Genomic DNA, 21,974 nt, shown 5'->3' with positions numbered 1-21,974 from the left:
TGGAATTCTTCAGGCAAGAATACTGGAGTGGGTTGCTATTGCCTTCTCCAGGGGGATCTTTCCAATCCAGGGATTGAACCCTGGTCTCCTCCATTACAGGCGGATGCTTTACCGTCTGAGCTACTGGAGAAGCCCTAAAAAACTGATCATTCTAAGTAATTCCCTAGCAGTCCAGTGTTTAGGACTCAGCGCTTTCACTGCCAGGGCCTGGTTCAATCCCTGGTCAGGGAAGTAAGATCCCAAAAGCTGTGCAGTGCAACAAAAAATACCAAAAAAAAAAAAAAATCTGATAATTCTAATTGTTAGCAAGAAGATGAAAAAGTGGCAACTCTTATACACACAGGGTAGGAACAGAAATTGGCAGAATCAACTTGGAGGAAAATTTCATACCTTCTGCCAAAACCACTGGATACTCTTGACTATTCCCCATCTAGGTTAAATCCTAGAAGATCTTGCCCCCTGTCCAGGCTCTACAAGCTCCAGCAGACAAGGTTACTCCCTACTCCAAGCGACCCACTGTCTTCCCAGCATGGGCAGGGATTCTGAGTCCTGAAGGTCACAAGGCTGGAGACTGGGGACACCCCAGAACCATGATACCCTCTGCTGCCCTCAACTTTACCCAGAGTAGAGCCTCCTCTGTATGTGCCTAGCCCCCGTCCGGAGAGGTATGGGCCCAGGCGGAGCTGCAGCGCCCTCTGAAGCATGGCCCTGCTGCTCCTGGCCGCCGAGAAGTTTTTTTTTAAAAAAGATAATTTTATTTATTTATTCAGTTAGTTGTTTTTGGTTATGCTGGGTCTTCATAGCTGTGTGGGCTTTTTCCTAGTTGCTGTGAGCTGGGGCTCCTCTCCTGGTGTGGTGTGCAGGCTTCTCTCTGCAGAGGCTTCTCTCGCGGAGCACGGACTGTAGGGCACGCAGGCTGCAGTAGCTGGGGCTCCTGGGCTCTGGAGCATGGGCTCAATATTTGTGGTGCAAGGGCTTAGTTGCTCCCAGGCATGTGGGATCTTCCCAGATCAGGAGTCAAATCTGTGTATCCTGCATTGGCAGGTGGATTCTTTACAGCTGAGCCACCAGGGAAGCCCTAGAAGATTGTTTTAAGTGGTAATACTCACTGTTCCAAACCGGATTCCTTGGTTATTCTTTTTTTGTTTCTTCACAGCACATGTGAATTAGTAGGTACAAAAAGTCTGTGTAGGCAAGCCTATGATTTTTCCAGTAGTCATGTATGGATGTGAGAGTTGGACTACAAAGAAAGCTGAGCGCCAAAGAATTGATGCTTTTGAACTGTGGTGTTGGAGAAGACTCTTGAGAGTCCCTTGGACTGCAAGGAGATCGAATCAGTCCATCCTAAAGGAGATCAGTCCTGACTGTTCATTGGAAGGACTGACGTTGAAGCTGAAACTCTAATATTTGGCCACCTGATGTGAAGAGCTGACTCATTTGAAAAGACCCTGATGTTGGGAAAGATTGAAGGCAGGAGGAGAAGGGGACGACAGAGGATGAGATGGTTGGATGGCATCACCGACTCAATGGACATGAATTTGGGTAAACTCTGGGAGTTGGTAGGGGACAGGGAACCTGGCGTGCTGTGGTTCATGGGGTCACAAAGAGTCGGACACGACTTGAGCAACTGAACTGAACTGAACTGAAATACCCAGAGCAGCTAGTAGTTGGTTGAAAGTCATCCCTGCTATGTTGAAAGAATGCTGAAATTTGAGTCAAAAGACCTGGGTTCTAGTTTTAAGCAAGCATGTAATTTCTGTAATTTTCTGTAATTTCTGTAATGGGGATACCACATTACTTATATTTGTCACCAGGTTTTGAGACTGTCTACTGAAGTAGAGTAACATCCTATGGTGAGAGCAGATTAGATTGTCTTTGGAGTCTAAGGCACATGGGTATGAAAAGATGTTTTGAAGCTGTGAATGGTAGAGATGCAAAATCATTTATTTCATTCACAGGACATTATTGAGCACCTGCTGTATGCTGGACACTGTCCTAAGTGTGAGGATATAAGAGTGAACAAGATAGACAGGAGCTTAAGTAGTTTTTGAGCATTTATTATGTGCCAGGCTCTGTGCTAAGGCTGAGAAGTAGTGGTTAATCCTGTAGTTGTCTCGTTTGCTCACATAGCTACAAATAACATCTATATATGAAAACATCCCAAATTTATGCTTCTAGGACTAATGTTTCTGAACTTGACTTTTATATATACAATGCCTTTTTGATGTTGTTGTTTGGTCACTAAGTCATGTCCGACTCTTTTGTGACACCATGGACTGTAGCCTGCCGGGCTCCTCTGTCCATGAATTTTCCCAGGCAAGAATACTGGAATGGGTTGTCGTTTCCTTCTCCAGGGGATCTTCCCAACAGGGATTGAACTCCTGTCTCCTGCATTTTAGGGCAAGTTATTTATCACTGAGGCACAGGGAAGCCCACCCACTTTTTTTGATGACTCCTTTTAAATAAAATTCATAAGAAACTCAGACATAATACATCCAAACCTAGATTTTGATCCCAAAGCTGTTTGTCACTCCTCTTGTTCCCACTTCTGTAAACAGACCACCATCCACCAAGGTGTTCAAGCTGGAGACCTGGGGGACTTGCCTGACAGCTCCTCTCCCTGACCTCCCACCTGCGAGACAAATTAGTTCTACCTAGAAGGCAGATCTTGACACCATCCACCGTTTGCCTCCCTGCAACCCTCCTTGCTCAGACTTCTTGCAATAGGTGCTCTATTTTCCCTGCTTCCTCTTGCTACCTTACAAGCCCTTCTCTATACAGTGGCCAGAATGGATTCCCAGTGTGAAAGCAACAGCTACAGTACTGGTAACAAACACAAAACACAACAAATAAAACTAAAAATATAAGTATTCTTCATTCCCACTCCTTTCTGGGAAGATTCTTACCCGTGGGCCTGGGGCTTCTGTTGTGTTGATGAGGATAAATTGGTAGAGATAAAGAAATGGTGAGATCAGAAAGGACAGATTGATTTACATGAGCAAGGGCAGGAGGTTATTCAAGGGTCAAGAATGGTCTTTTAAAAGGTGAGAGAAGGAGGTCAAGGAAAGAAGAGTCAGGTCCAGGTCTGGTCGAGTTTGGAGGTAATATTTAAAGAGAAGTGCAATTGCAGACTGTTGTGCTGTGATAGGTAGAACTTAGAGAAGTAGATCAAGATTTTTAAAAAGTACTGCTTACTGAGACTCATACACAGAAATTTCCCTTTTGTGCTTATTTCACAAACTTCTATAAACATTGTTTTTCATTTTTATTTTTGGTACTTGCTGTTTCTTTTGAATGAGACAGGCTATGCTGATATAAGCAATGAGTGGGCTCAGCTTTATTCGAAATCCTTTACCAGGGCCTAAAGGATGGCACATTCTTATTTCAGGTCCTATCTTAAATGTCATCTTTTCAGAATGTCCTGTGCATCTGTCTTAGCTGGCTTTCCATTGTTGTTCTCTTTCATGGCACTCTGTGGTTTCGTTCATAGAATTTGTAAGTGATAATTTATTCATGCGTGTGTGCACGCATGTCTGTGTTGTTCATTGTCTCTTTCCAGCAGATGTTTGTCTACAAGGACGAGGGGTTTGTGGCTTTGTTCACTGCGGCAGAGCCAATGCCCCTCACAGTGCTCTGCGCTGAACTGCCCTCACAGGCTGCACATGAACACTTGTTAAGTGAACAGACAAGCTCTTGTAGAGCTTAAAATGTTGAGAAGACAGATGCTGAACAGATGATCACGTTATGACGACCACAACAGGGAAGTATGATATTACCGTAAACCTGAAGAGGATAATTTATGTGGGGAGCAAGTCAATCCAGGCCTCCCTGATCTAAAAATGGGTTAGGAGTTGGCCAAATGACTAGAGTGAGGATTGTTTCAGGCAGAGGAAATAACAAGTGTGAAAGCCTCAGGATACTCTATAGAGTATGGAGTATTGGGGGGAATCAAAGAAGACCACTATGGCTAAAGCCTAGAGTGGAGGTGGGCACGTGTGAATACGTGCTAACCCTCAGGATTGGGAGCTTCATTCTAGGGGAACGAAAATCTTCAGGCAGCAGAGTGAGGTGATTAGGCTTGTGTTTTTTTTTTCTTTTAATTTTTATTTATTTACTTTTGGCTGCACACGGGCTTTCTCTAGTTGTGGTGAGCAGGGACTAGTCTTCATTGTGGCGCTTGGACTTCTCATTATGGTGGCTTCTCTTGTTGCAGAGGATAGGCTCTATGCATGTGGGCTCAGTAGTCGCAGCTTACGGGCTTAGTTGCCCTGCTGCATATGGGATCTTCCAGACCAGGGATCAAACCTGTGTCCCCTGCATTGGCAAGCAGATTCTTAATCACTGGACTACTAGGGAAGTCCTACGTCTGTTTTTAAAATACCACTACAGCTGTGTGGGGAATGGATTACAGGTGAGGAATAGAGAGCATGGAGAAGGGAGGAGCTTGGAGAAGGAGGCCAGGGCAGAGATGATTTTGGTTAGAGTGGCTACGTAGGAGCACAGGTCAGAGAAGATAGAGGCTTGGCTAGAGACACTGGCAAGCTGGCAGAATAATGGTAGATCCACAAGCGATTTAGAAGCTAGAGTAGTTAAGATTCGGTGGGTCACTGGGCTTGCCATAAGAGAGCAGGAGGACCAAGATGATTTCCAAAGTTTTGATTTAGATGACTGAGTGGTACCATTGATAGAGCTAAGTGAAAACTGGAAGAGGAGCCAGCTGTTTATGGGTAAGTGGTGGGAGAATGATGAATTCGGCTGTGGACACAATTTGAGGCACGTGTGAGATACAAGGCGTAAGGCTGAGTAGACAGTGGAAAAGATGGCAATATAATGGTCAGCGGGAGTCTGTGTACACATGAATCCATCTGTCTAGGAAGTGAGTGGAGTGAAGGGCTTAGGATGAAATCCTGAGATCCTCTCACCATTTTAAGGATCAGGTTGAGAAGGAGCCAGCAAAGTGACCAAGGAATAGTCAGAGGGTAAAAGTAACAGTGGACTGTGTGGTGCTAGGGAAGGCCTTGAGGAAATGGCCTAAGACAAATGTTTCAGTGAATTAGCAGCCAGATTTTAAGTAGAGAACATCACTCAATAATTTAAGTTCTGATAATTCTCCCCCTTTATTAGAAAATTGTATATCAACATTTCTTGGGGGAAAAAAACACCTCCTTCACTCCCAGCTTAAAATAATTCTTTTATTTTCATAAAAGTATTTTATCTTCCAGTATTTATTTATAATGCATAAACATTTTTGCATGGCTGTAGCTAAAATGAATGCATAATTTTAATTTTTTCCATTTGAAAGTGAAAGAAACTTAATGACTTCCTAACTGTTATTTTAGTGGCTGTGTAATGTTTCATTCAGTGACATTTTAGAGATCGGTAAAGAGATATGGCCTAGTCTATCAAAAACAGGAAGAAAAAAAATTACAGGAAGATCAGCTTTTTCTCACAACCCATCCTCCTTTACCATTAACAAGATCATTTAAAACAGTTTAAAAACCATGGAAGCAAATGAGTCTATTGATAATGCTGTCTTCTGGAGATTAAATACCAATAAGCCAGTTCAATATGTTGCTTCTTCAACTTCATACAGTCAACCTTGAAGAGAAAATGGAAAATTCAAATTATATCCTAAGGACAGGGTTAAACCACAGGGAGACATGTTTATTTCATTGAGTCTTGAAAATACATGGACTGTGTTTGTAGATGAACTAGCAAACTGAATATCAGTGATGAGCTGGTTGGATGGCATCACCAACTCAATGGACATGAGTTTGAGCAAGCTCCAGGAGTTGGCGATAGACAGGGAAGCCTACTGTGCTGCAGCCCATGGGGTCGCAAAGAGTTGGACATGACTGAACTGAGCCTTGATGCATATTGTTTTGAATCTTTATCAACAGATAATGTAAGTCAAGGGCAAGAGTAAATAATGCTTTTATGCATTGCCATTAAATCTTAAGGACGGACTGAAGAGTTCTAAGATATCCAAACAAGTATTTTTTTTAATAATATAAAATTCTACTCTTGTAAAAAAAACAACAAAAATAACAACATGCACATACTAAGAGATAAACAGGTTTGACAGAGGTTTTTCTCCCAGGGTAGAACTATGGTTATTTTTTCTTTTTTAATTTTTCATTGGAGGATAACTGCTTTACAATGTCGTGTTGGTTTCTGCCATACAACAGTGTGAATCGGCCATTAAGCATACACATCTCCCCTCCCTCTTGAACCCCCCTCCCACCCCGTCTCTCCATCCCATCCCATCCCATCCCTTTAGGTTGTTACAGAGCACGGGGTTGAGTTCCCCGCATTATACAGCAACTGTATGTTTCAATGCTATACTCTCAACTTGTCCTACCCTCTCCTTCCCCTACTGTGTCCAGAAGTCTTTCTCTGTGTCTGAGTCTCTATTCCTGCCTTGCAAATAGGTTCATCAGTACATTTTTCTAGATTCCATATATATGTGTTAATGTATGATATTTGTTTTTCTCTTTCTGACTTACTTTACTCTGTGTATCAGGTAATTCATCCACCTCTCCAGAACTGACTCAAATTCTTAGTTCCATCTTTTAATGAGACTTTCTTGAAATACTCCTTAAAAATGACATCTTAAGTACCCAAGGGTTTTGTCAATTTTGGAACAGATGAATGGATAAAGAAGATTTGGTATATACAATGCAATATTGCTCAGTCATTAAAAAGAATGAAATAATGCCATTTGTAGCAACATGGATGGACCTAGAGATCATCATTCTAAGCGAAGTCAGTCAGAAAGACAAATACCATATTATACCACTTTGTGTAGAATGTAAAATATGACACAAGGGAACACACCTACAGAACAGAAACAGACTCACAGACGTACAGAACAGACTTGTGGTTCCCAAGGGGGCAGAGAGGTAGGGGAGGATGGATTGGGAATTTGGGATCAGCAGATGCAAACTATTACATATAGGATGGATAAACAACAAGGTCTTACTGTATAACACAGGGAACTCTATTCAATATCCTGTGATACACCATCATGGAAAAGAACATGAAAAAGCACACACACACACACACACACACACACACACACACACACACATAACTGAGTCATTTTGTTGTACAGCAGAAATTAATACAACATTGTAAATCAACAAAACTTTAGTAAAATCTTTTTAAAAGTAATTGATCAGGAAGTCTAAGACATTAGGACTGTGGAACTCCCTCAGTTTAACTCAATGAATATGTACTGGGTTACTACTTTTCTTCCTGATAATTCAGTTGGTAAAGAATCCACCTGCAATGCAGGAGACTCTGGTTCAATCCTGGGTCAGGAAGATCTGCTAGAGAAGAGATAGGCTACCCACTTGAATATTCTTGGGCTTCCCTTGTGGCTCAGCTGGTAAAGAAGCCGCCTGCAATGTAGAAGACCTAGGTTCCATCCCTGGGTTAGGAAGATACCCTGGAGAAGGAAAAGGCTACCCTCTCCAGTATTCTGGCCTGGAGAATTCCATGGACTGTATAGTCCAGGGGGTTGCAAAGAGTCGGACACAACTGAGCGACTTTCACTTTACTACTCTGCACAGGAAAAAGTGCCAGATACAGCTTCTAGGGTAGCCCTGTGGCTTATCTTCTCTCTTACTCATTATTTTAAGATTAGCTTTAACTGTCTGCATGGATGTTTGCAACTTCCTTCTCCTTGTCTAGGGAGAAGTTGCTTTTGTCTTCATTCCAGGTTATGGGGATGAGTAGTGACTTAGGTCTATCTAGAGCACCAGCCAACTTAAGAAGGTCCTGGAATTAAGGCCTGGGGCCTTTCTTTCTGATATGGAAAAGAGGAGGAATGTGTGATAAGGGGAGACAAGGGCCTCTGAATCACATGGAGACTCAAAGTACTAAGTACTTTGTATGCACCATACTCTCATTTAACTCTTGGTTGAAAATCACAATTGTATGAAGGAGATGGTATTGTTTAACTGCATTTTACAGATAAAGGATAAGTGGCTGGTGAGTTATCCGAGCCACAGAGTATGTTGTGGATCTGGAATATGAATCTCTCTTCTAGGTCCTCAAAGGCTCTCCGCCACAGTGTATAGGACCCAGCAGAATTTCAGGTCCAGAGCAAATCACACTGGGCCCTCCACTCCCATATTTTTAGAGGATGAAATCTGTCTAGAATATTTATCTAATAAAGTAGTAAAGGGAAAACAGGTCATGGACAGAGAGTTTATAGCTTGGGAAATGAGTATGTGGGGTATGGGTTCACTTTTTTGTCTTGATGAAGAGCCTTTCAGGTTATTTGAGAACTCGTGTCACTGATTTCTTGCCCATTCTACAAAGACCTGTTTTCTCCACTAGACAAAAATATGAATGGCTAGTCCACTTCTGTCTCAAATAATGACTGTGAGGATAAAATAGGCCCTTTGAAAACTATGGCACTTAACAAACTTGTAAGGCAACAATCATCTTTCCAAGGTATCCGGAAACTCGGAAGTGGTTGATTGAAATAAATTCTTCATTACTTGAGATACAGGAGATGTACCAACAACATTTGGTCACTGGACTTCGTTGATACAATCTAAAATGGCATTCTAACCAGCAGTTTTAATCTTTCTAAGATTTGGCTCTCTACAGAGCTTAAAAAAAAAGAGAGACAAGGTGTAAAATGCCAGTAACATTCATTAAATTTCTTTTCCTTTGAGCCCTGTCCAGACGTTGATGGAATTAGGACAGAACAAAAAGATCAAGGGGGAAAAAAGCCAGAAAGAGACTCAGGAACACAGACTGCCAGTAAATACTGAGTTAAGGAAATGAGTTGGGGGGGAAAGACTTGAGACTTCCCTGGGGACCGCTCTGGTTCGGGGGCAATCCCTTTGGCAATATTCCAGAATCTGAGTCCCCAGGGCTCCCCCCAGTGGGAAGGGAAAGATACGCGTGGCCAGGCGCGCGCGCACGCGTGTACACTCACGTGTACACTCACACGCGCGCGCGCGCGCGCGCACACTACACATACACACAGCCTGTTTCCTCCGCTCCCCCTCCCCCCGGGGGGGCGGGTCTCTTTCTCTTTAAAGAGCAGACGGTCTCCGCGCAAAGCCAGGTTCTCTAAGGCCCGGGGGCCCGGGACCCGAGCTCCTCGCAGCCAATGGGCGCGGTGGAGCGGCTCGAGCGCGGCTGACGCTGCACCAATGGGCGCTCGCGGGGGGCGGGGGCAGCGAAGGAGACACTATTGTTGATGAGGAGCAGCGGCGGCGGCGACGGCTGCACCACCTCGCTGCTGCCGGCCGCGGCCCGGGCGCCCCCAGCACCCCAGACTCCGGCTTCGTCACCCCGTCGCGGAGGCCTTCCCTCCAGCCTCGAGAATCCTCCCCCTGCCTTCTAACAACAAAACCACCCCACGTCTCGCCCAGTCACCGGGGAGGGGGGACCATGTCCCAGCGGGTGAGGCGCAATGGGTCCCCCACGCCGGCCGGCTCCCTCGGGGGCAGTGCGGTCGCCACGGCCGGGGGACCCGGGAGCCGCCTGCAGCCCATGAGGGCGACGGTTCCGTTCCAGCTGAAGCAGCAGCAGCAACATGGCAGCCCCACGCGGAGCAACGGCGGCGGCGGCGGCGGCAACAACAACGGCGGCTGCTGTGGTGGCGCCTCAGGCCCCTCGGGCGGCGGCGGCGGCAGCGGCGGGGCCCCGCGCACCGCCTCGCGCAGCACGAGCCCCACGCGGGGCGGCGGGAGCGCGGCCGCGCGCACCAGCCCCACGGTGGCCACGCAGACGGGCGCGTCCGCGACGTCCACGCGAGGCACCAGCCCCACGCGCGCCGCCGCGCCCGGGGCCCGCGGAAGCCCCCCACGGCCGCCGCCGCCGCCGCCGCTGTTGGGAACCGTGTCGTCGCCCTGCTCGTCGCCCACCCACCTGTGGACTGGAGAGGTGAGCGCGGCCCCACCCCCAGCCCGCGTCCGGCACCGGAGGAGGTCCCCGGAGCACAGCCGAAGCTCCCCGGAGAGGAGGAGCCCGAGCGCCCCGGTTTGCAAAGCAGGTGCGTGCTGGGGGCTGCGCGAGGAGGGAAAGGCGGCGGCGGGAAGGGGTCCGGGGCGCGCGCCGCTACCGCGCGGGGACTGCGGCGCTACCGCGGTGCCGGGGTGGCCGTGGGCGGGGCTGGGGCGGGGCCTGGGCGGTGCGGCCCCGCCTTTCCCGGGCCGGCCCCGCGTCCCCTCCGCCGCTCCTGGGCCGCCTCATTCGTCCCTCGGTCAGCCTTGAGTTGGTGCGGGTCCGTGGAGGTGCAGCCGCTAAGCTTGTGCCTAGGCAGATGTGTTAATGATAAACCTGGGGTTCTGGCCGCCCGCTGGTTATTGCTTACCCTCCCTTGGGAGTGAGGCTAAGAATAGTTTGTCACTTTAGTGACATGGTTAATGTTAGTATAGTACATGTTTGTTGCTAAGCATTTCTCTTTCACAAAACAGTGTCAGATTTGGGGAACTTGAGGACACTAGCATAGCAGGTTTGGTTGGGTCCCTGAAGAGACGTGAGGCTGGGAGTGTGTTAGCATTCCCTAAGACTAAGTGGGTAGCAAGAAGTGAGAAGTAAGTTAAGCAAGATTCCTTTGGGAGGTTTATGGGCTTTGAGGGTCTGGTGTATTTCTGATACACTGATTTTGTGTTTAGGATATAAAACCATTTTTTAAAAACAAGACCTAAAGGTTTGTCTCCTTGTTGTTATTTTAGGGACCTAAAAATTGTTTTTCTCTAGACCTGGGAGCTTTTTTGGGAAAGGTCCTTAATGGAGCTGTTGAATTCCTCAGGAGTCATTCAAGAGAAATTCAGACTGTAGAAATTGAAAGAGATAATGTTTATCATCTGGTTATCTTTGTAGAATCTCCTGAAAAGAGGAATGTGTGGTTTCTAGCTTGTGTTTTTAATACTGCCAGCATCTACCGTTGTCTTACCGTTTGGGAAACTTCTGTTAGAATTTTTAGGCAGAATGGCTGGATATTTCAGGAAACAGTACAGTACTTCCTAACCAAATAAAAATGATAACGAAGTGGTTTCAAGGGTTCATTCAGAATTGCAGGGAATGGGGTGAATCTTTTCTACCGTTTATTTCATCAAAGATTTTAGATGGTGGATACTTTGAGGGGAGAGAATTGCCCTGAAAAATGATTGATACTGTTTTCTGACTAAAACAAGAGTACTGTTTGAAACCTTTCAAACATGCAAAATGCTTTTTTTTAAACGTTGTTGAAAAAAAAAATCCCTCTCCCTCAAATAATAGCTCTTACTTATTGAGCTCCTACTTACTGAGTGACTTACCTCCTGGATCTTACTTTAACTCTCACAGGAGATTTTGGAGAGCAGGCAGTGGAGTGGATATTTAAACTCTGATGGGTGGTACTCCAAAACCATGTCTTTTACATTGTATCAAGGAGGAAGCTTCATGGTGTGTAAGATAGTACTGGGGACATATATAGCACCCCAAAAATGACATGTGCTTAGCTTTCCAAGCAACTCTTAGAGGTATCTGGTGAACATAATTGATTGAGTTTGCCTTCAACCTTCTGGAGCCGGCATAATGTGGCTGGTGGAAGGAAAGGAGAGCTACTTAGGTAGGCAGTTAAGACGGAGGAAGCTGGTGGTGATCTGATGGTCTGATAACAACACCTGACTACTCTCTCAACTATTTGACCCTTAAAAAGCAGCGACCTGATGAGACCCGGGTTAAATTAAGTATTGGGAATGTGTGGAGGAAGGTGCTCTTTTCTTATCTCAGACTCCTCATATGCCCACTTTTCATGTTTCCCAAAGCTTCTTTCTCTCAGATCTGTCATTTCATAGAGTATTCATGCTGTAAAATGGACTCTTTTCATTAGCCCTCTCCTCCCCACAAAAACAAACAAAAAAAAAGCCCAGAAAAATAAAACCTTTTTCTTCCAGTGGAGCGCTCTCTCTTGGGTGTGAAAAAGGGATACTGCTTGTTACTGAGTTACACCGTCTGAGTCTCTCATAGCTTCCTTCCCAGGAATGTGTTCTTGTTTCACTCTAGTGAACTTCTATGCAGAGTGGGACAAGTATTTTCTGATTTTGTCCTCTTAGCACAAACTAAATCTGAAAGAAAAGGGATAAATCATGAGACTTCCTTAAAATTTTTTTTAATTCCTTTTTTTTTTTTTTTCCTGGCCGCCCTACATGGCATGTGGGATCTCCCCTGACCAGGGATCCAACTTGTGTCCCTTGAAGTGGACGTGTGAAATCTTAACCCCCTGGGCCACCAGAGAAGTCCTTTATTATTTTTAATTGAAACATAGTTGATTTACAAAGTTTCAGGTGCACATCAAGAGACTCCCTTTTTGCTTAAAGGAGATCACTGCTGGTTTTCAGCTTCAATGAAATGCAGACATCCTTATTGGTAGAGGCAGGGGTCTACCTTATTAAATAAACCTCAAGTAACTCAAATTCCAGGGTCCATCTAGGTCAGGCAGTCAGCTTGTAGGTGAGTTGGATACCCTGATCTTTGTTAGGAATCCCGTCTGAAGGTCCCCTGTTTGAATGTCTCAGGATCTTTTAAGGGGTGTCCCTATTCAGTCAGCTCCCTCCACAGTTGCTTTATTCCCCCGGGGTTACAGTTACTCATTGGCTGATTGAGAACTTCCTTCTCTTGAGGACTGTAAGGTAATCCAAGCACCTGTCCCTGACAGATAGTTTCAACTTCCCACCTTCAGTGCCTGCCATCTCCAGGGCCAAGTGGTTTTTCATTAGGGCTCAGAGAAGATAACTAGACAGCAGTGTGAACTGTAGAGAAAATGGTGAAGAAGGTGAAAGTTTTGTTCCTTCCCTCCTTTTACCTGACTGTTTTACTCTGTATAATGTCAGACAGATGTGTTACCAGTAGAGAGGGGTACAAAGAGGGCAGGCGCATAGGCTTTGGGTAGACATTGTGTCTTCTGCCACTTAAAAGCCATATGATGTGGGGAAGTGATTAACTTTCTATCCCTTAACTTTCTCATTTGTATTAAGATAATCGGTGATGATACTTCATACGGTGGTAAGGAATAAATGTAAGAAAAGTGAAAAATACCCAGCACAGTACCTCAGTATAAAAGTTAGCTATTGTGTGCTATACTAGTTTTTGCTGCTAGTTTTGGTGGATAGAGCATGAATTGCCACTGTAGGCTTAGTTTTCCTGGTTGTGTGAAATTTCAAGTTGCCAAGAACAGCCCGAACTGTTTGGAGTGTAATCTGTGGTTCATTTGTATCAGAATCACTTAGGGTCTTTGTTAAAAATGCAAGTTCCCAGGCCCTACCTACTCCAGATCTTGAAAGTACCTTGCCACCTGTTTGATTTTGCTGAATTCTGTGTTTGAAAAACAGTTACTGGAAGGAACAAAGGGAAATAGTTTGAAAACTCCTCTTTAGAGAAAAAGGCATTCATACAGTATGTGTAAAAGTCAGTTTTGCAGTATGGCTGACTGATAGGTAGACAGCAAGTTGTGTTTTTGCTCATTTTTCCATTACTTTGGATGCATTTTGTCATTTATGAATTTGGTTGTTAATTGAGCTGGGGGTGTGGCAAGAGCAGCAATAAGAGATGGACTTCTCTGGACTAATAATCAGGAAGTAGTGAAAGGGAACTTCATGTTGGCGCCATCTTAGACTTCTGCTTTCTAGTACTTTGTGAAGTGTGCAGCTTTGAGACTTAGGTGTTTCTAAACATTTGGAGGATTGCTGGTAATCTCACACACTCAGGTGAATCCTTTTGGTTTTAATATCTTTATTTTACAAACATTGAAGAACTGGAACCTTATTATTAGTTCAGCATCTTGGCTAATAGAATTTATATTGAATTAAGTTCAATTCTGTAATCTTTGAACTACTCTATGTGTTAGTAACTGTGCAGTGTGCTTAGTCGCTCAGTTGTGACCCCATGGACCATAGCCCGCCAGGCTCCTCTGTCCATGGGGATTCTCCAGGCAAGAATACTGGAGAGGGTTGCCATGCCCTCCTCAACTGTGCAATATAGGAATGTAAAAGAGAACTCCAAAGACACAAACCAGCCTTATAAGACAGGTTCCTAAGTATGTAATATGAGTGCTTTGGGCTTATAGAGAAGTGAGTAATTCTGTAGGGAGTGAAGATAGAAATTCAGAGGAGATGGATTTTGCTTTGAGTTGGAAAGAGAGGACCAGAATTTTACAGTCATAGAGATGTGAACATATACATATCATATTCAGTCCTATGTCTTAAAATGTAGAGTATAGGATGTTTGGGGAGGAAAGAGCAAGCAGTCGAAAAAGAGAGTAGGAAGATAAGTTTACAGAATAGCCTGGGATAGAATGTGAATTCAAATGTATCCCATGCATAATACCACTAGAGCCAGACTGTCAAGTTCAAATCCTGGTATTACTGCTTACTTAGTAGCTGTTTAACTTTGAGCAAATTCACTTCACCTGTGAAAATGGGATGCTAACTAATATTTAGTAATAAGTTGACTCTTGAACAAAGCAGGTTTGCATTGCTCCGGTCCATTTATACATGAATTTTAAAAGTCTAAATCATACTACAACATACCTGATCCGAGCTTGATTGAATCTGCATGTGTGGAACCAGATGGCCGACTCTAAAGTTATATCTGGATTTTCTTCTGTACAGTCAGTGGTCATAACCCGTCATTATTCAAGGTCATCGCTGTTCAGTTGCTCAGTCACGTTTGCGTCTTTGCAGCCCCATGGACTGTAGCACGCCAGGCTTCCCTGTCTCCCAGAGTTTGCTCAGGCTCATGTTTATTGAGTCAGTGATGCCATCCAACCACCTAATCCTCTGTTGCTCCCTTCTCCTCCTGCTCTCACTGTTTCCCAGCATCAGGGTCTTTTCCAGTGAGTCTACTCTTTGCACCAGGTGGCCAAAGTTTTGGAGCTTCAACTTCAGCATCAGTCCTTCCAGTGAATATTCAGGGTTGATTTCCTTTAGGATCAACTGATTTGATCTTCTTTCTGTCCAAGGGACCCTCAAGAGTCTTCTCCAGAACCACAGTTCGAAAACATCAATTCTTTGGTGTTCAGCCTTCTTTATGGTTCAGCTCACACATCCATACATGACTACTGGAAAAACCCATAGCTTTGACTAGATGGCCCTTTGTCAGCAAAGTGATATCTCTGCTATTTTTTTTTTTTAAATCTCTGCTTTTTTAATATGCTGTCTAGGTTTGTCATAGCTTTTCTTCCAAGGAGCAAGCATCTTTTAATTTCATGGCTGCAGTCACTGTCTGCAGTGATTTTGGAGCCCAAGAAAATAAAGTCTGTCACTGTTTCCATTTTTTCCTCATCTATTTGCCATGAAGTGATGGGACCGATGCCATGATCTTAGTTTTTTGAATGTTGAGTTTTAAGCTGACTTTTCACTCTCTTCTTTCACTTTCATTAAGAGGCTCTTTAGTTCCTCTTCACTTTCTGCCATTAGGGTGTATCATCTGCATGTCTGACGTTATTGATTTTTCTCCTGGCAGTCTTGATTCCAGCTTGAGTTTCATCCATCCCAGCATTTGTTAGAAGGACAAAATGTTTGTAATTTCTGTGTGGGAATAATAAAGAATCTCTTGATATTAGCTATTTTCACATTACTTTTATCATCCTCATCCAGGGGTTTAGGCATTAAAAATGAATTGATTAAATTAGTGGTGTTTACATTCTTCAAATACATAGAGTTGATAAATATCTTGGATGAGTAGACTACAAATTTGAGATGGATGAGACTGTTGGATAGTACTAACAAAGGCATGAAGCACATGAATTTAGTTGCTTTGGCAGTGGGAATGGCCAGGCTAAAGGAGACTGAGGAAACTTGGGTTCAGTAACCTGTTGGGTCTAGTAGGGATGGAGAAAGGAGTTGAGGGTTGGATGGTGGTGCTAATTGAGATAGACAGCACTGTGAGTGATGACAGTTTGGGAAGAGAAAAATGAGTTCAGTTTTGGTCCTACTTAGTTTGTGCTCTCAGGAAATTCAGGTAATTTTCTAAATTGTGGCAGATACAGTTTTATAAGTTGGGGGTACAGTTTGAACTGGAGGCAAAAAATTGGGACTCATTTATTTCAGCTCAGTAAACATTCATTTAACCCACACTTCATGCTGAGTGTTTGCGTATGGATGGTAATTGAAATGACTAGTTACTAGGATGGATAAGATGATAGGAGAAAGTTGAGGATACAACAGTGGGGGAATAGAAGCATTTTAGCGCATTATTGACTTGGGACATTTTTGTAGAAACTAACGCCTGTGGCTGTAATATGTCTCCGGTCAATAATGTGTTAAGTGAAAGTCGCTCAGTTGTGTCTGACTCTTTGTGACTCCATGGATATACAGTCCATGGAATTCTCCAGGCCAGAATACTGGAGTGGGTTATCTTTCTCCTCCAAGGATCTCTCCAAGTCAGGGGTCGGACCCAGGTCCCCTGCATTGCAGGTGGATTCTTCACCAGCTGAGCCCCCAGGGAAGGGTGGGTAGAAAAGCCACCGAAGAAGCCTGAGGATGTGGTGGTAGAATAGTGTTGAGAAAGCCAAGAGAAAGTTTGGATTTCAAGGAGGAGACGGTAAAGATTTTAAAATTCTGTGATGGTAACAAGTAGGCTGAGCCTGGAGAATAGGCTTTTGAATTTGACATTTCAGTCCAGTTGTTAATGTTAGACTAGCATGTTGGGGACACAAATCAGGTTAAAGTATTGGTTGAGGAAGTAGAGGTAATGATTATAGATTGCTCTTACGGAGTATAAATTACTGTGTCACTGTAAGGAAGGTGAGAAAACAGGACCAAGAGGTGAGCTAAGGTTCGTTTGTTTACTTAGAGGATGGGGGACACTTCAGCATGTGTCATAGGTTTGGGGAAAGGATTCCCAAGAAAATGAGACTGCAAGTTCAAGAGGAGGCAATAATAGATGGAGCAAGGTCATGGAAGATGAGAGAGGCAGTGGGATCCAGCAGAGGGTGTAGTCTGGAAATCTCAGAAACAATTAAAGACACTTCTTTCTCTGAGGATGGAGAGGAGGTAAGGGTGCGTTAAGACAATAGATGACTCAGCAATAGACCGGAAGGGAGTTGATAAAGTAAGCTATTTTTATTGCCAAACTACTTGAAGAAGAAATAGTATGTTTGTCAGATACTGTATTTTAAAATTTAAATTTTTTTTTTAATTAAAATTTTTTTTTTTAATCAGAGTACATGTATGTAATTTAAAATGTCAGGTAACACTAACACTTTGTTCAACTTGATGATTATACAGTGACTTCCTACTCTGACAGCTGTAGACTTGGTCCCTTATTGTCCTTCCCAGCCCTCCCTCTGCAGTTACAGCACTCTTCTGGTTAAATCGTTATTAATGTTTATATTATTACGACTGTGTAAATACTGTTTACAGCAGAACCTTGTGGTATGCTACAATTATATTTCCTTTCTTTTATAACTTTTTAGGCTCCTTGAAATTGAAAAGGCTTTTGTTTTGTTTTCTGTGTACCTCTGACTAAGTCATCCCCAAACTTTTCATAACAAACTTTCTTTTAAGTATTTTAAAACACACCCAGTACTTTGTCAGTTTTATTTTATTTTTTTTTTCCTTGAAGATAGCCTTTCTGGACTCTCCTAGCCTCCTATTCCCAACTGTCACATTGATTTCCAGATCGGTGGCATGGCTTTTGCCTTGGAACTTCTCTGGAAACTCCTTCACCTCCCTCTGGTTTTGGACACCCTGATCTCTGGAACTTGTTTTACTAGAGCATAACCTCCAAAGTTGTTTTTTTAAGACCTTGAATGTCTGCACTTATCTGTCTTTGCACTTAATGGTTTAACTCCGTATAGAATTCTAGGTTGGAAATAATTTTTCTACTGATGATTGAAAGGACTTCATTTTTTGGGCTCTAGAAAAGCCTTTGGGAAGTCTGAATGCCATCCTCATTCTTAGTCCTTTGTGTATAGTGTGTGTGTTTGTCTTTATGAAAGTGCTGCCACTGTTCTGAAGTGATTACCTTGGTGTAGGATTTGTTTTCCTCCATTTAGTGTGCTGGGTACTCTGGAATTTTACCACCTCAGGACTCTTTGTTTCTGGGACCTTTTCTTCTCTCATTTCTTCTTTTTGTTATCTTTGTTTTATGTTTTTGGAACCACTGCTATGTAGAACCTCTTGGATTCAATCAATAATTTTCTTATTTCTGTCCTAGTTTCCATATCTTTTTTGTTGTTGTTCTTTTAGCAGATACATTTTCTATCGCTTCAACTGAGTTTTAATTTTTTGGACATAATCATTCTGGGGAAGGATTTAACCTTACTTTTTGTGTCAGTATCTTTTAAGTTATTCCTTGTCTTGTCAGTGTCTTGTGAAAACATTTTAAAAAAGGTATAAATACCCTCCAAGTTTTCTCTGCCTTCTTCATTGTCCTGAGAGCCCTTTTTGTCTTGAGCTGTGTCTTTCTTGTTGGAAACTTTCCTTAGTTTTCAATTAATATTTAAATAAGGTACAAAATTGCTGATTAGGTTTTTAGTCTGAGTGCAGGTCATTCTGCACTGGAGGCTCTCAAAGTTGAATGCTGATGCAGGGTCTCTCAAAAGTAGGTTTTCTTTTTTTTTCTTCTCTTGGGCCAGTTTCTCCTGGTAAGAGTCCTACAGTAACATGCCTGAAGATCTGTCTTGTGTCCTTAAATACAGAGCCCGTCTAGTAAATCTCTCTCAAGCAGTTTCTCCCAGTCTTTTTGCTTTGGAGACACCCTTGGAATAATTTCAATTTCTCAGGGAACCCCTGCATTAGTGATCAGTAGGTTGAGATACGATGAAATAGCAATGTTCTGAGTACAGACTGGTTTCTCTGTGGATCTTTTTATTTGGCCAGTTTATAAGCCTGTTCATTTTATAGGTGTGTAGGTGTAAACAGGTTGGGGTATAGATTTCACCTCTACCCTTCTTGGACACAAACATAGTTAAGCTTAGCTTACCTTTCTTGGTATTAATCCCTTTTCATAGATTTTTTTTTAAAAGCTCAAAGGCAACCAAAGTACATTGTGATTAAATAGTTGGCTTAAGCCAAGTGAGGTTTCATTTTTCTAAAGGTAGCCTCAGTAGATTTAATTTAAATAAAATTAGTAAATTTGTCCTTTTATAGTGTGAAAATTTATTGAGAAGATTGTACAGTAAAACTACTAAAACTATAAGCCAAGATAATATGACAAAAAATTTTTAAAAAATGACAAAAACTTAGCCTGAAATACAATTTTGTTTGAATTTGAAAAACTTCCAGTAACATGTGCCTGCCCAATCGCTGTAGCCTGCCAGGCTCCTCTGTCCATAAGATTTCTCAGGCAAGGATACTAGAGTGGGTTGCTATTTCCTCCTCCAGGGGATCTTTCTAACCAGGGATTGAACCTGCATCTCCATCATTGGCAGGCAGATTCTTTACCACTGAGCTACCTGGGAAGCTCCTTCAAGTAACATGCCCTGTCTCAACTATAGGTTTAGCAGAATTACTGGCACATATTGACTTTGTGACCTCATTTATAGGTCTATACATAAAAAATGATATTTAAAAATTTATCTTTTTAAGGTGAAATGTGTTCTAGAGGTTTGTGTGTGTGTGTGTGTGTGTGTTTTCTATACAAATGGTCAATTCTGAGTTGAACTAGAAATGAACACACCCACATTTCATTTTCAAATGAAATGAAACATTTGTTTCCTAGCTCTTGATACTTGTTAAACAACTAAGTTTGTTTATTCATGTAAGAAGTTGAAATGCAGCAAATTATTCATTGCTTTCCTGTGAATGACAAGATACTTTTCTTGCCACAGAAGTCTAGAACTTCCATCAGGGCAGATCAGGAAGTCTTGATTTGAGTTTATAGTCAGACTGCAGCTAAGTTACCACTTAGACATCTACTTTGAAAACGTCATTGAAACCTCTTTTCTGCTCTTGCCTCCTTCCCTGTCTGTTGTCTTTGTGAGTAACATGTTTTTATTTCTTCAGTATTATTTTAATTGAAAATCTTTGCTACTTTTTTTTTTTGATAAAGGCTGGCATGTAGTCAAGGTGAAATTAACTATAATTTATTCCAAAATGAAAATACATATAGCATTTTTAATTGACCCACTTTTCTTTACGAACTAGTGTAAATTTCTTTTGGAAGGAAATTTAAATTTGGGGGGATTTCTTGCCTCCAAGGAGCTAATTCTGGAATTGTGTATTTTATAAGTTTAGCTCCTGGCCTGTATTCCTCTTTCCCTCCTTCTCTCTTTTCCTCCCTTTCTTCCTGCCTTCCTTCCTTCCCTCCCTCTCTCTCTCCTTTCTTTCTGTGCAGTTAATATATGCACACGATAAAAATTATAGGTAATAAAAAAAGAATACAGTAACTAGTCTTCCCCTGCTTGTCGTTAAGTTCACTCTTCTCAGAGAAATCGTTAGCTGCTGCTTTTGTATTATTCTACAGTTATTCTAGGCACATATACATATATGGATGTGTGACTTTATGTTTAGGTCTGCTGCTGCTGCTGCTGAGTCGCTTCAGTCTATAGACCATATGTTATTTCCCCAGATTTCTGTTTTGAACGTTTAGATCATTTTCTAGTCTTCTGTTATTAAATGGTCCTGTGTCGAACATTCTTATTTATACTTCTTTATGTACTTATACATATAAATGAGCTTATCTGTAGATAATTTTTAGAGATGAAATTTCTTGATCAAAGATGTACACTTTTTCTTTCTGTTGTAAAATACATTTCAGGAGTCAATATCAGTTCAGACTTGAATTCTAAGACCCTGCTTCTTTTTTCCTATCTTTGTTTGGATTATTTTTACATTCATTTTATCTCTACTGTTAGTTATCAGTTACACCTCTTTTCATTACACTCTCAGTGGTTAATGGTTGTGCTACAGCAGCGCTGTTCAAAAGAACTTGGTGCAGTGATGGAAATGTTCTGTGTCTGTTACCTAATATTTCACATTAGAACCTTGTAGTAATATACTTATTCCTGCCTCACATCTTTTGTGCTGTTGTCCAGTATTTTGTTTTTCTGTTGTAAATTCCACAGTACATTGTTACTCTTTTTGCTTTAGATGGTTATTTTTTATCTTTATTCTCATTTTCATCAGTCTTAATTTCTTTGTGTGAAATAAGGTGGTTGTAGTGTGAGTGAAAAAAGGATTGTATTTGAGAAGCAAAGAAATAACAGGACTTGTTACCTGATTAGATTTGCAGGGTGAGAAGATGAGAGGTCATCATTTTGACTGAGATTTCCAGCCTACCTGAGTGGTTGAGTTAATAATGTTGTCGTTATTAACTGGTTTCATAAATGCTGTTATATTCAGTATGCATACAGAGTTGGCCATAAACTTTTGAGGCATAATGCACTAAAATTTTTTAACATTTCGAAAGAAATAATAATAATATGGAAATTTTGGAAAATAAAGCCTAATTTTTTTTTCTGTATATACCCTTTCCAATTTATTATTCTTAAAAATTTCTGATAGTTATTTTACTTACTGTTCTACTGTGATTTACTGAGATGTATCTAGTATTTTCTGAAAAACTATTTTGCATTAATTACGTTTTCCCATTGTGCATGTTCGCTGATATTTTTAAAGATAAGGACAAATGGTATCTTTTTTTTTTTTTTAATTTTTAAGACGTGTGCTGATCTTTCTTTTCTCTAGTCACAGTGAACGGGGTTACTCTGCGTTGCAGTGCGCAGCCTTCTCCTCGGGGTGGCTTCTTTTATGGAGCACGGGCTCTGAGCACCTTGGCTTCAGTAGTTGCCGGCTCAGCTGTTTGGCTCGCAGGCTCTAGAGCACCGGTGCAGTAGTTGTGGCGCCTAAGCTTAGTTCCCTGGCCTGTGGAATCTTCCCTGATCAGGAATCGAACCTGTGTTCCCTGCATTGGCAGGTGCATTCTTACCCAGTGCACCACTAGGGAAGTCCAGGTGATGTCTTTGTATTCTTTTAGAATCCATGCTCACTCTGTGCAGAACAACATGTAAGTCA

The 21,974-nt window shown here is 42.4% G+C and overlaps 1 protein-coding gene across 1 annotated transcript in view; it reads left to right on the top strand.

Annotated features, from left to right (window-relative positions):
- The first annotated feature begins 9,105 nt into the window (after positions 1–9,105).
- FAM117B (family with sequence similarity 117 member B) overlaps positions 9,106–21,974 on the top strand; it is a 68,849-nt gene continuing 55,980 nt past the window's right edge. The window contains exon 1 of the mRNA XM_061148990.1: positions 9,106–10,021. Coding sequence (XP_061004973.1) covers positions 9,418–10,021 — 604 coding nt within the window. The 5' untranslated portion in view covers positions 9,106–9,417. The remainder of the gene's footprint in view (positions 10,022–21,974) is intronic.

The sequence above is a fragment of the Dama dama genome, chromosome 8, assembly GCF_033118175.1.
Source record: "Dama dama isolate Ldn47 chromosome 8, ASM3311817v1, whole genome shotgun sequence".
Classification (NCBI taxonomy): domain Eukaryota; kingdom Metazoa; phylum Chordata; class Mammalia; order Artiodactyla; family Cervidae; genus Dama; species Dama dama.
Note: the sequence above shows the minus strand (reverse complement) of the source record. Positions and strands in the feature narration are given on the sequence as shown.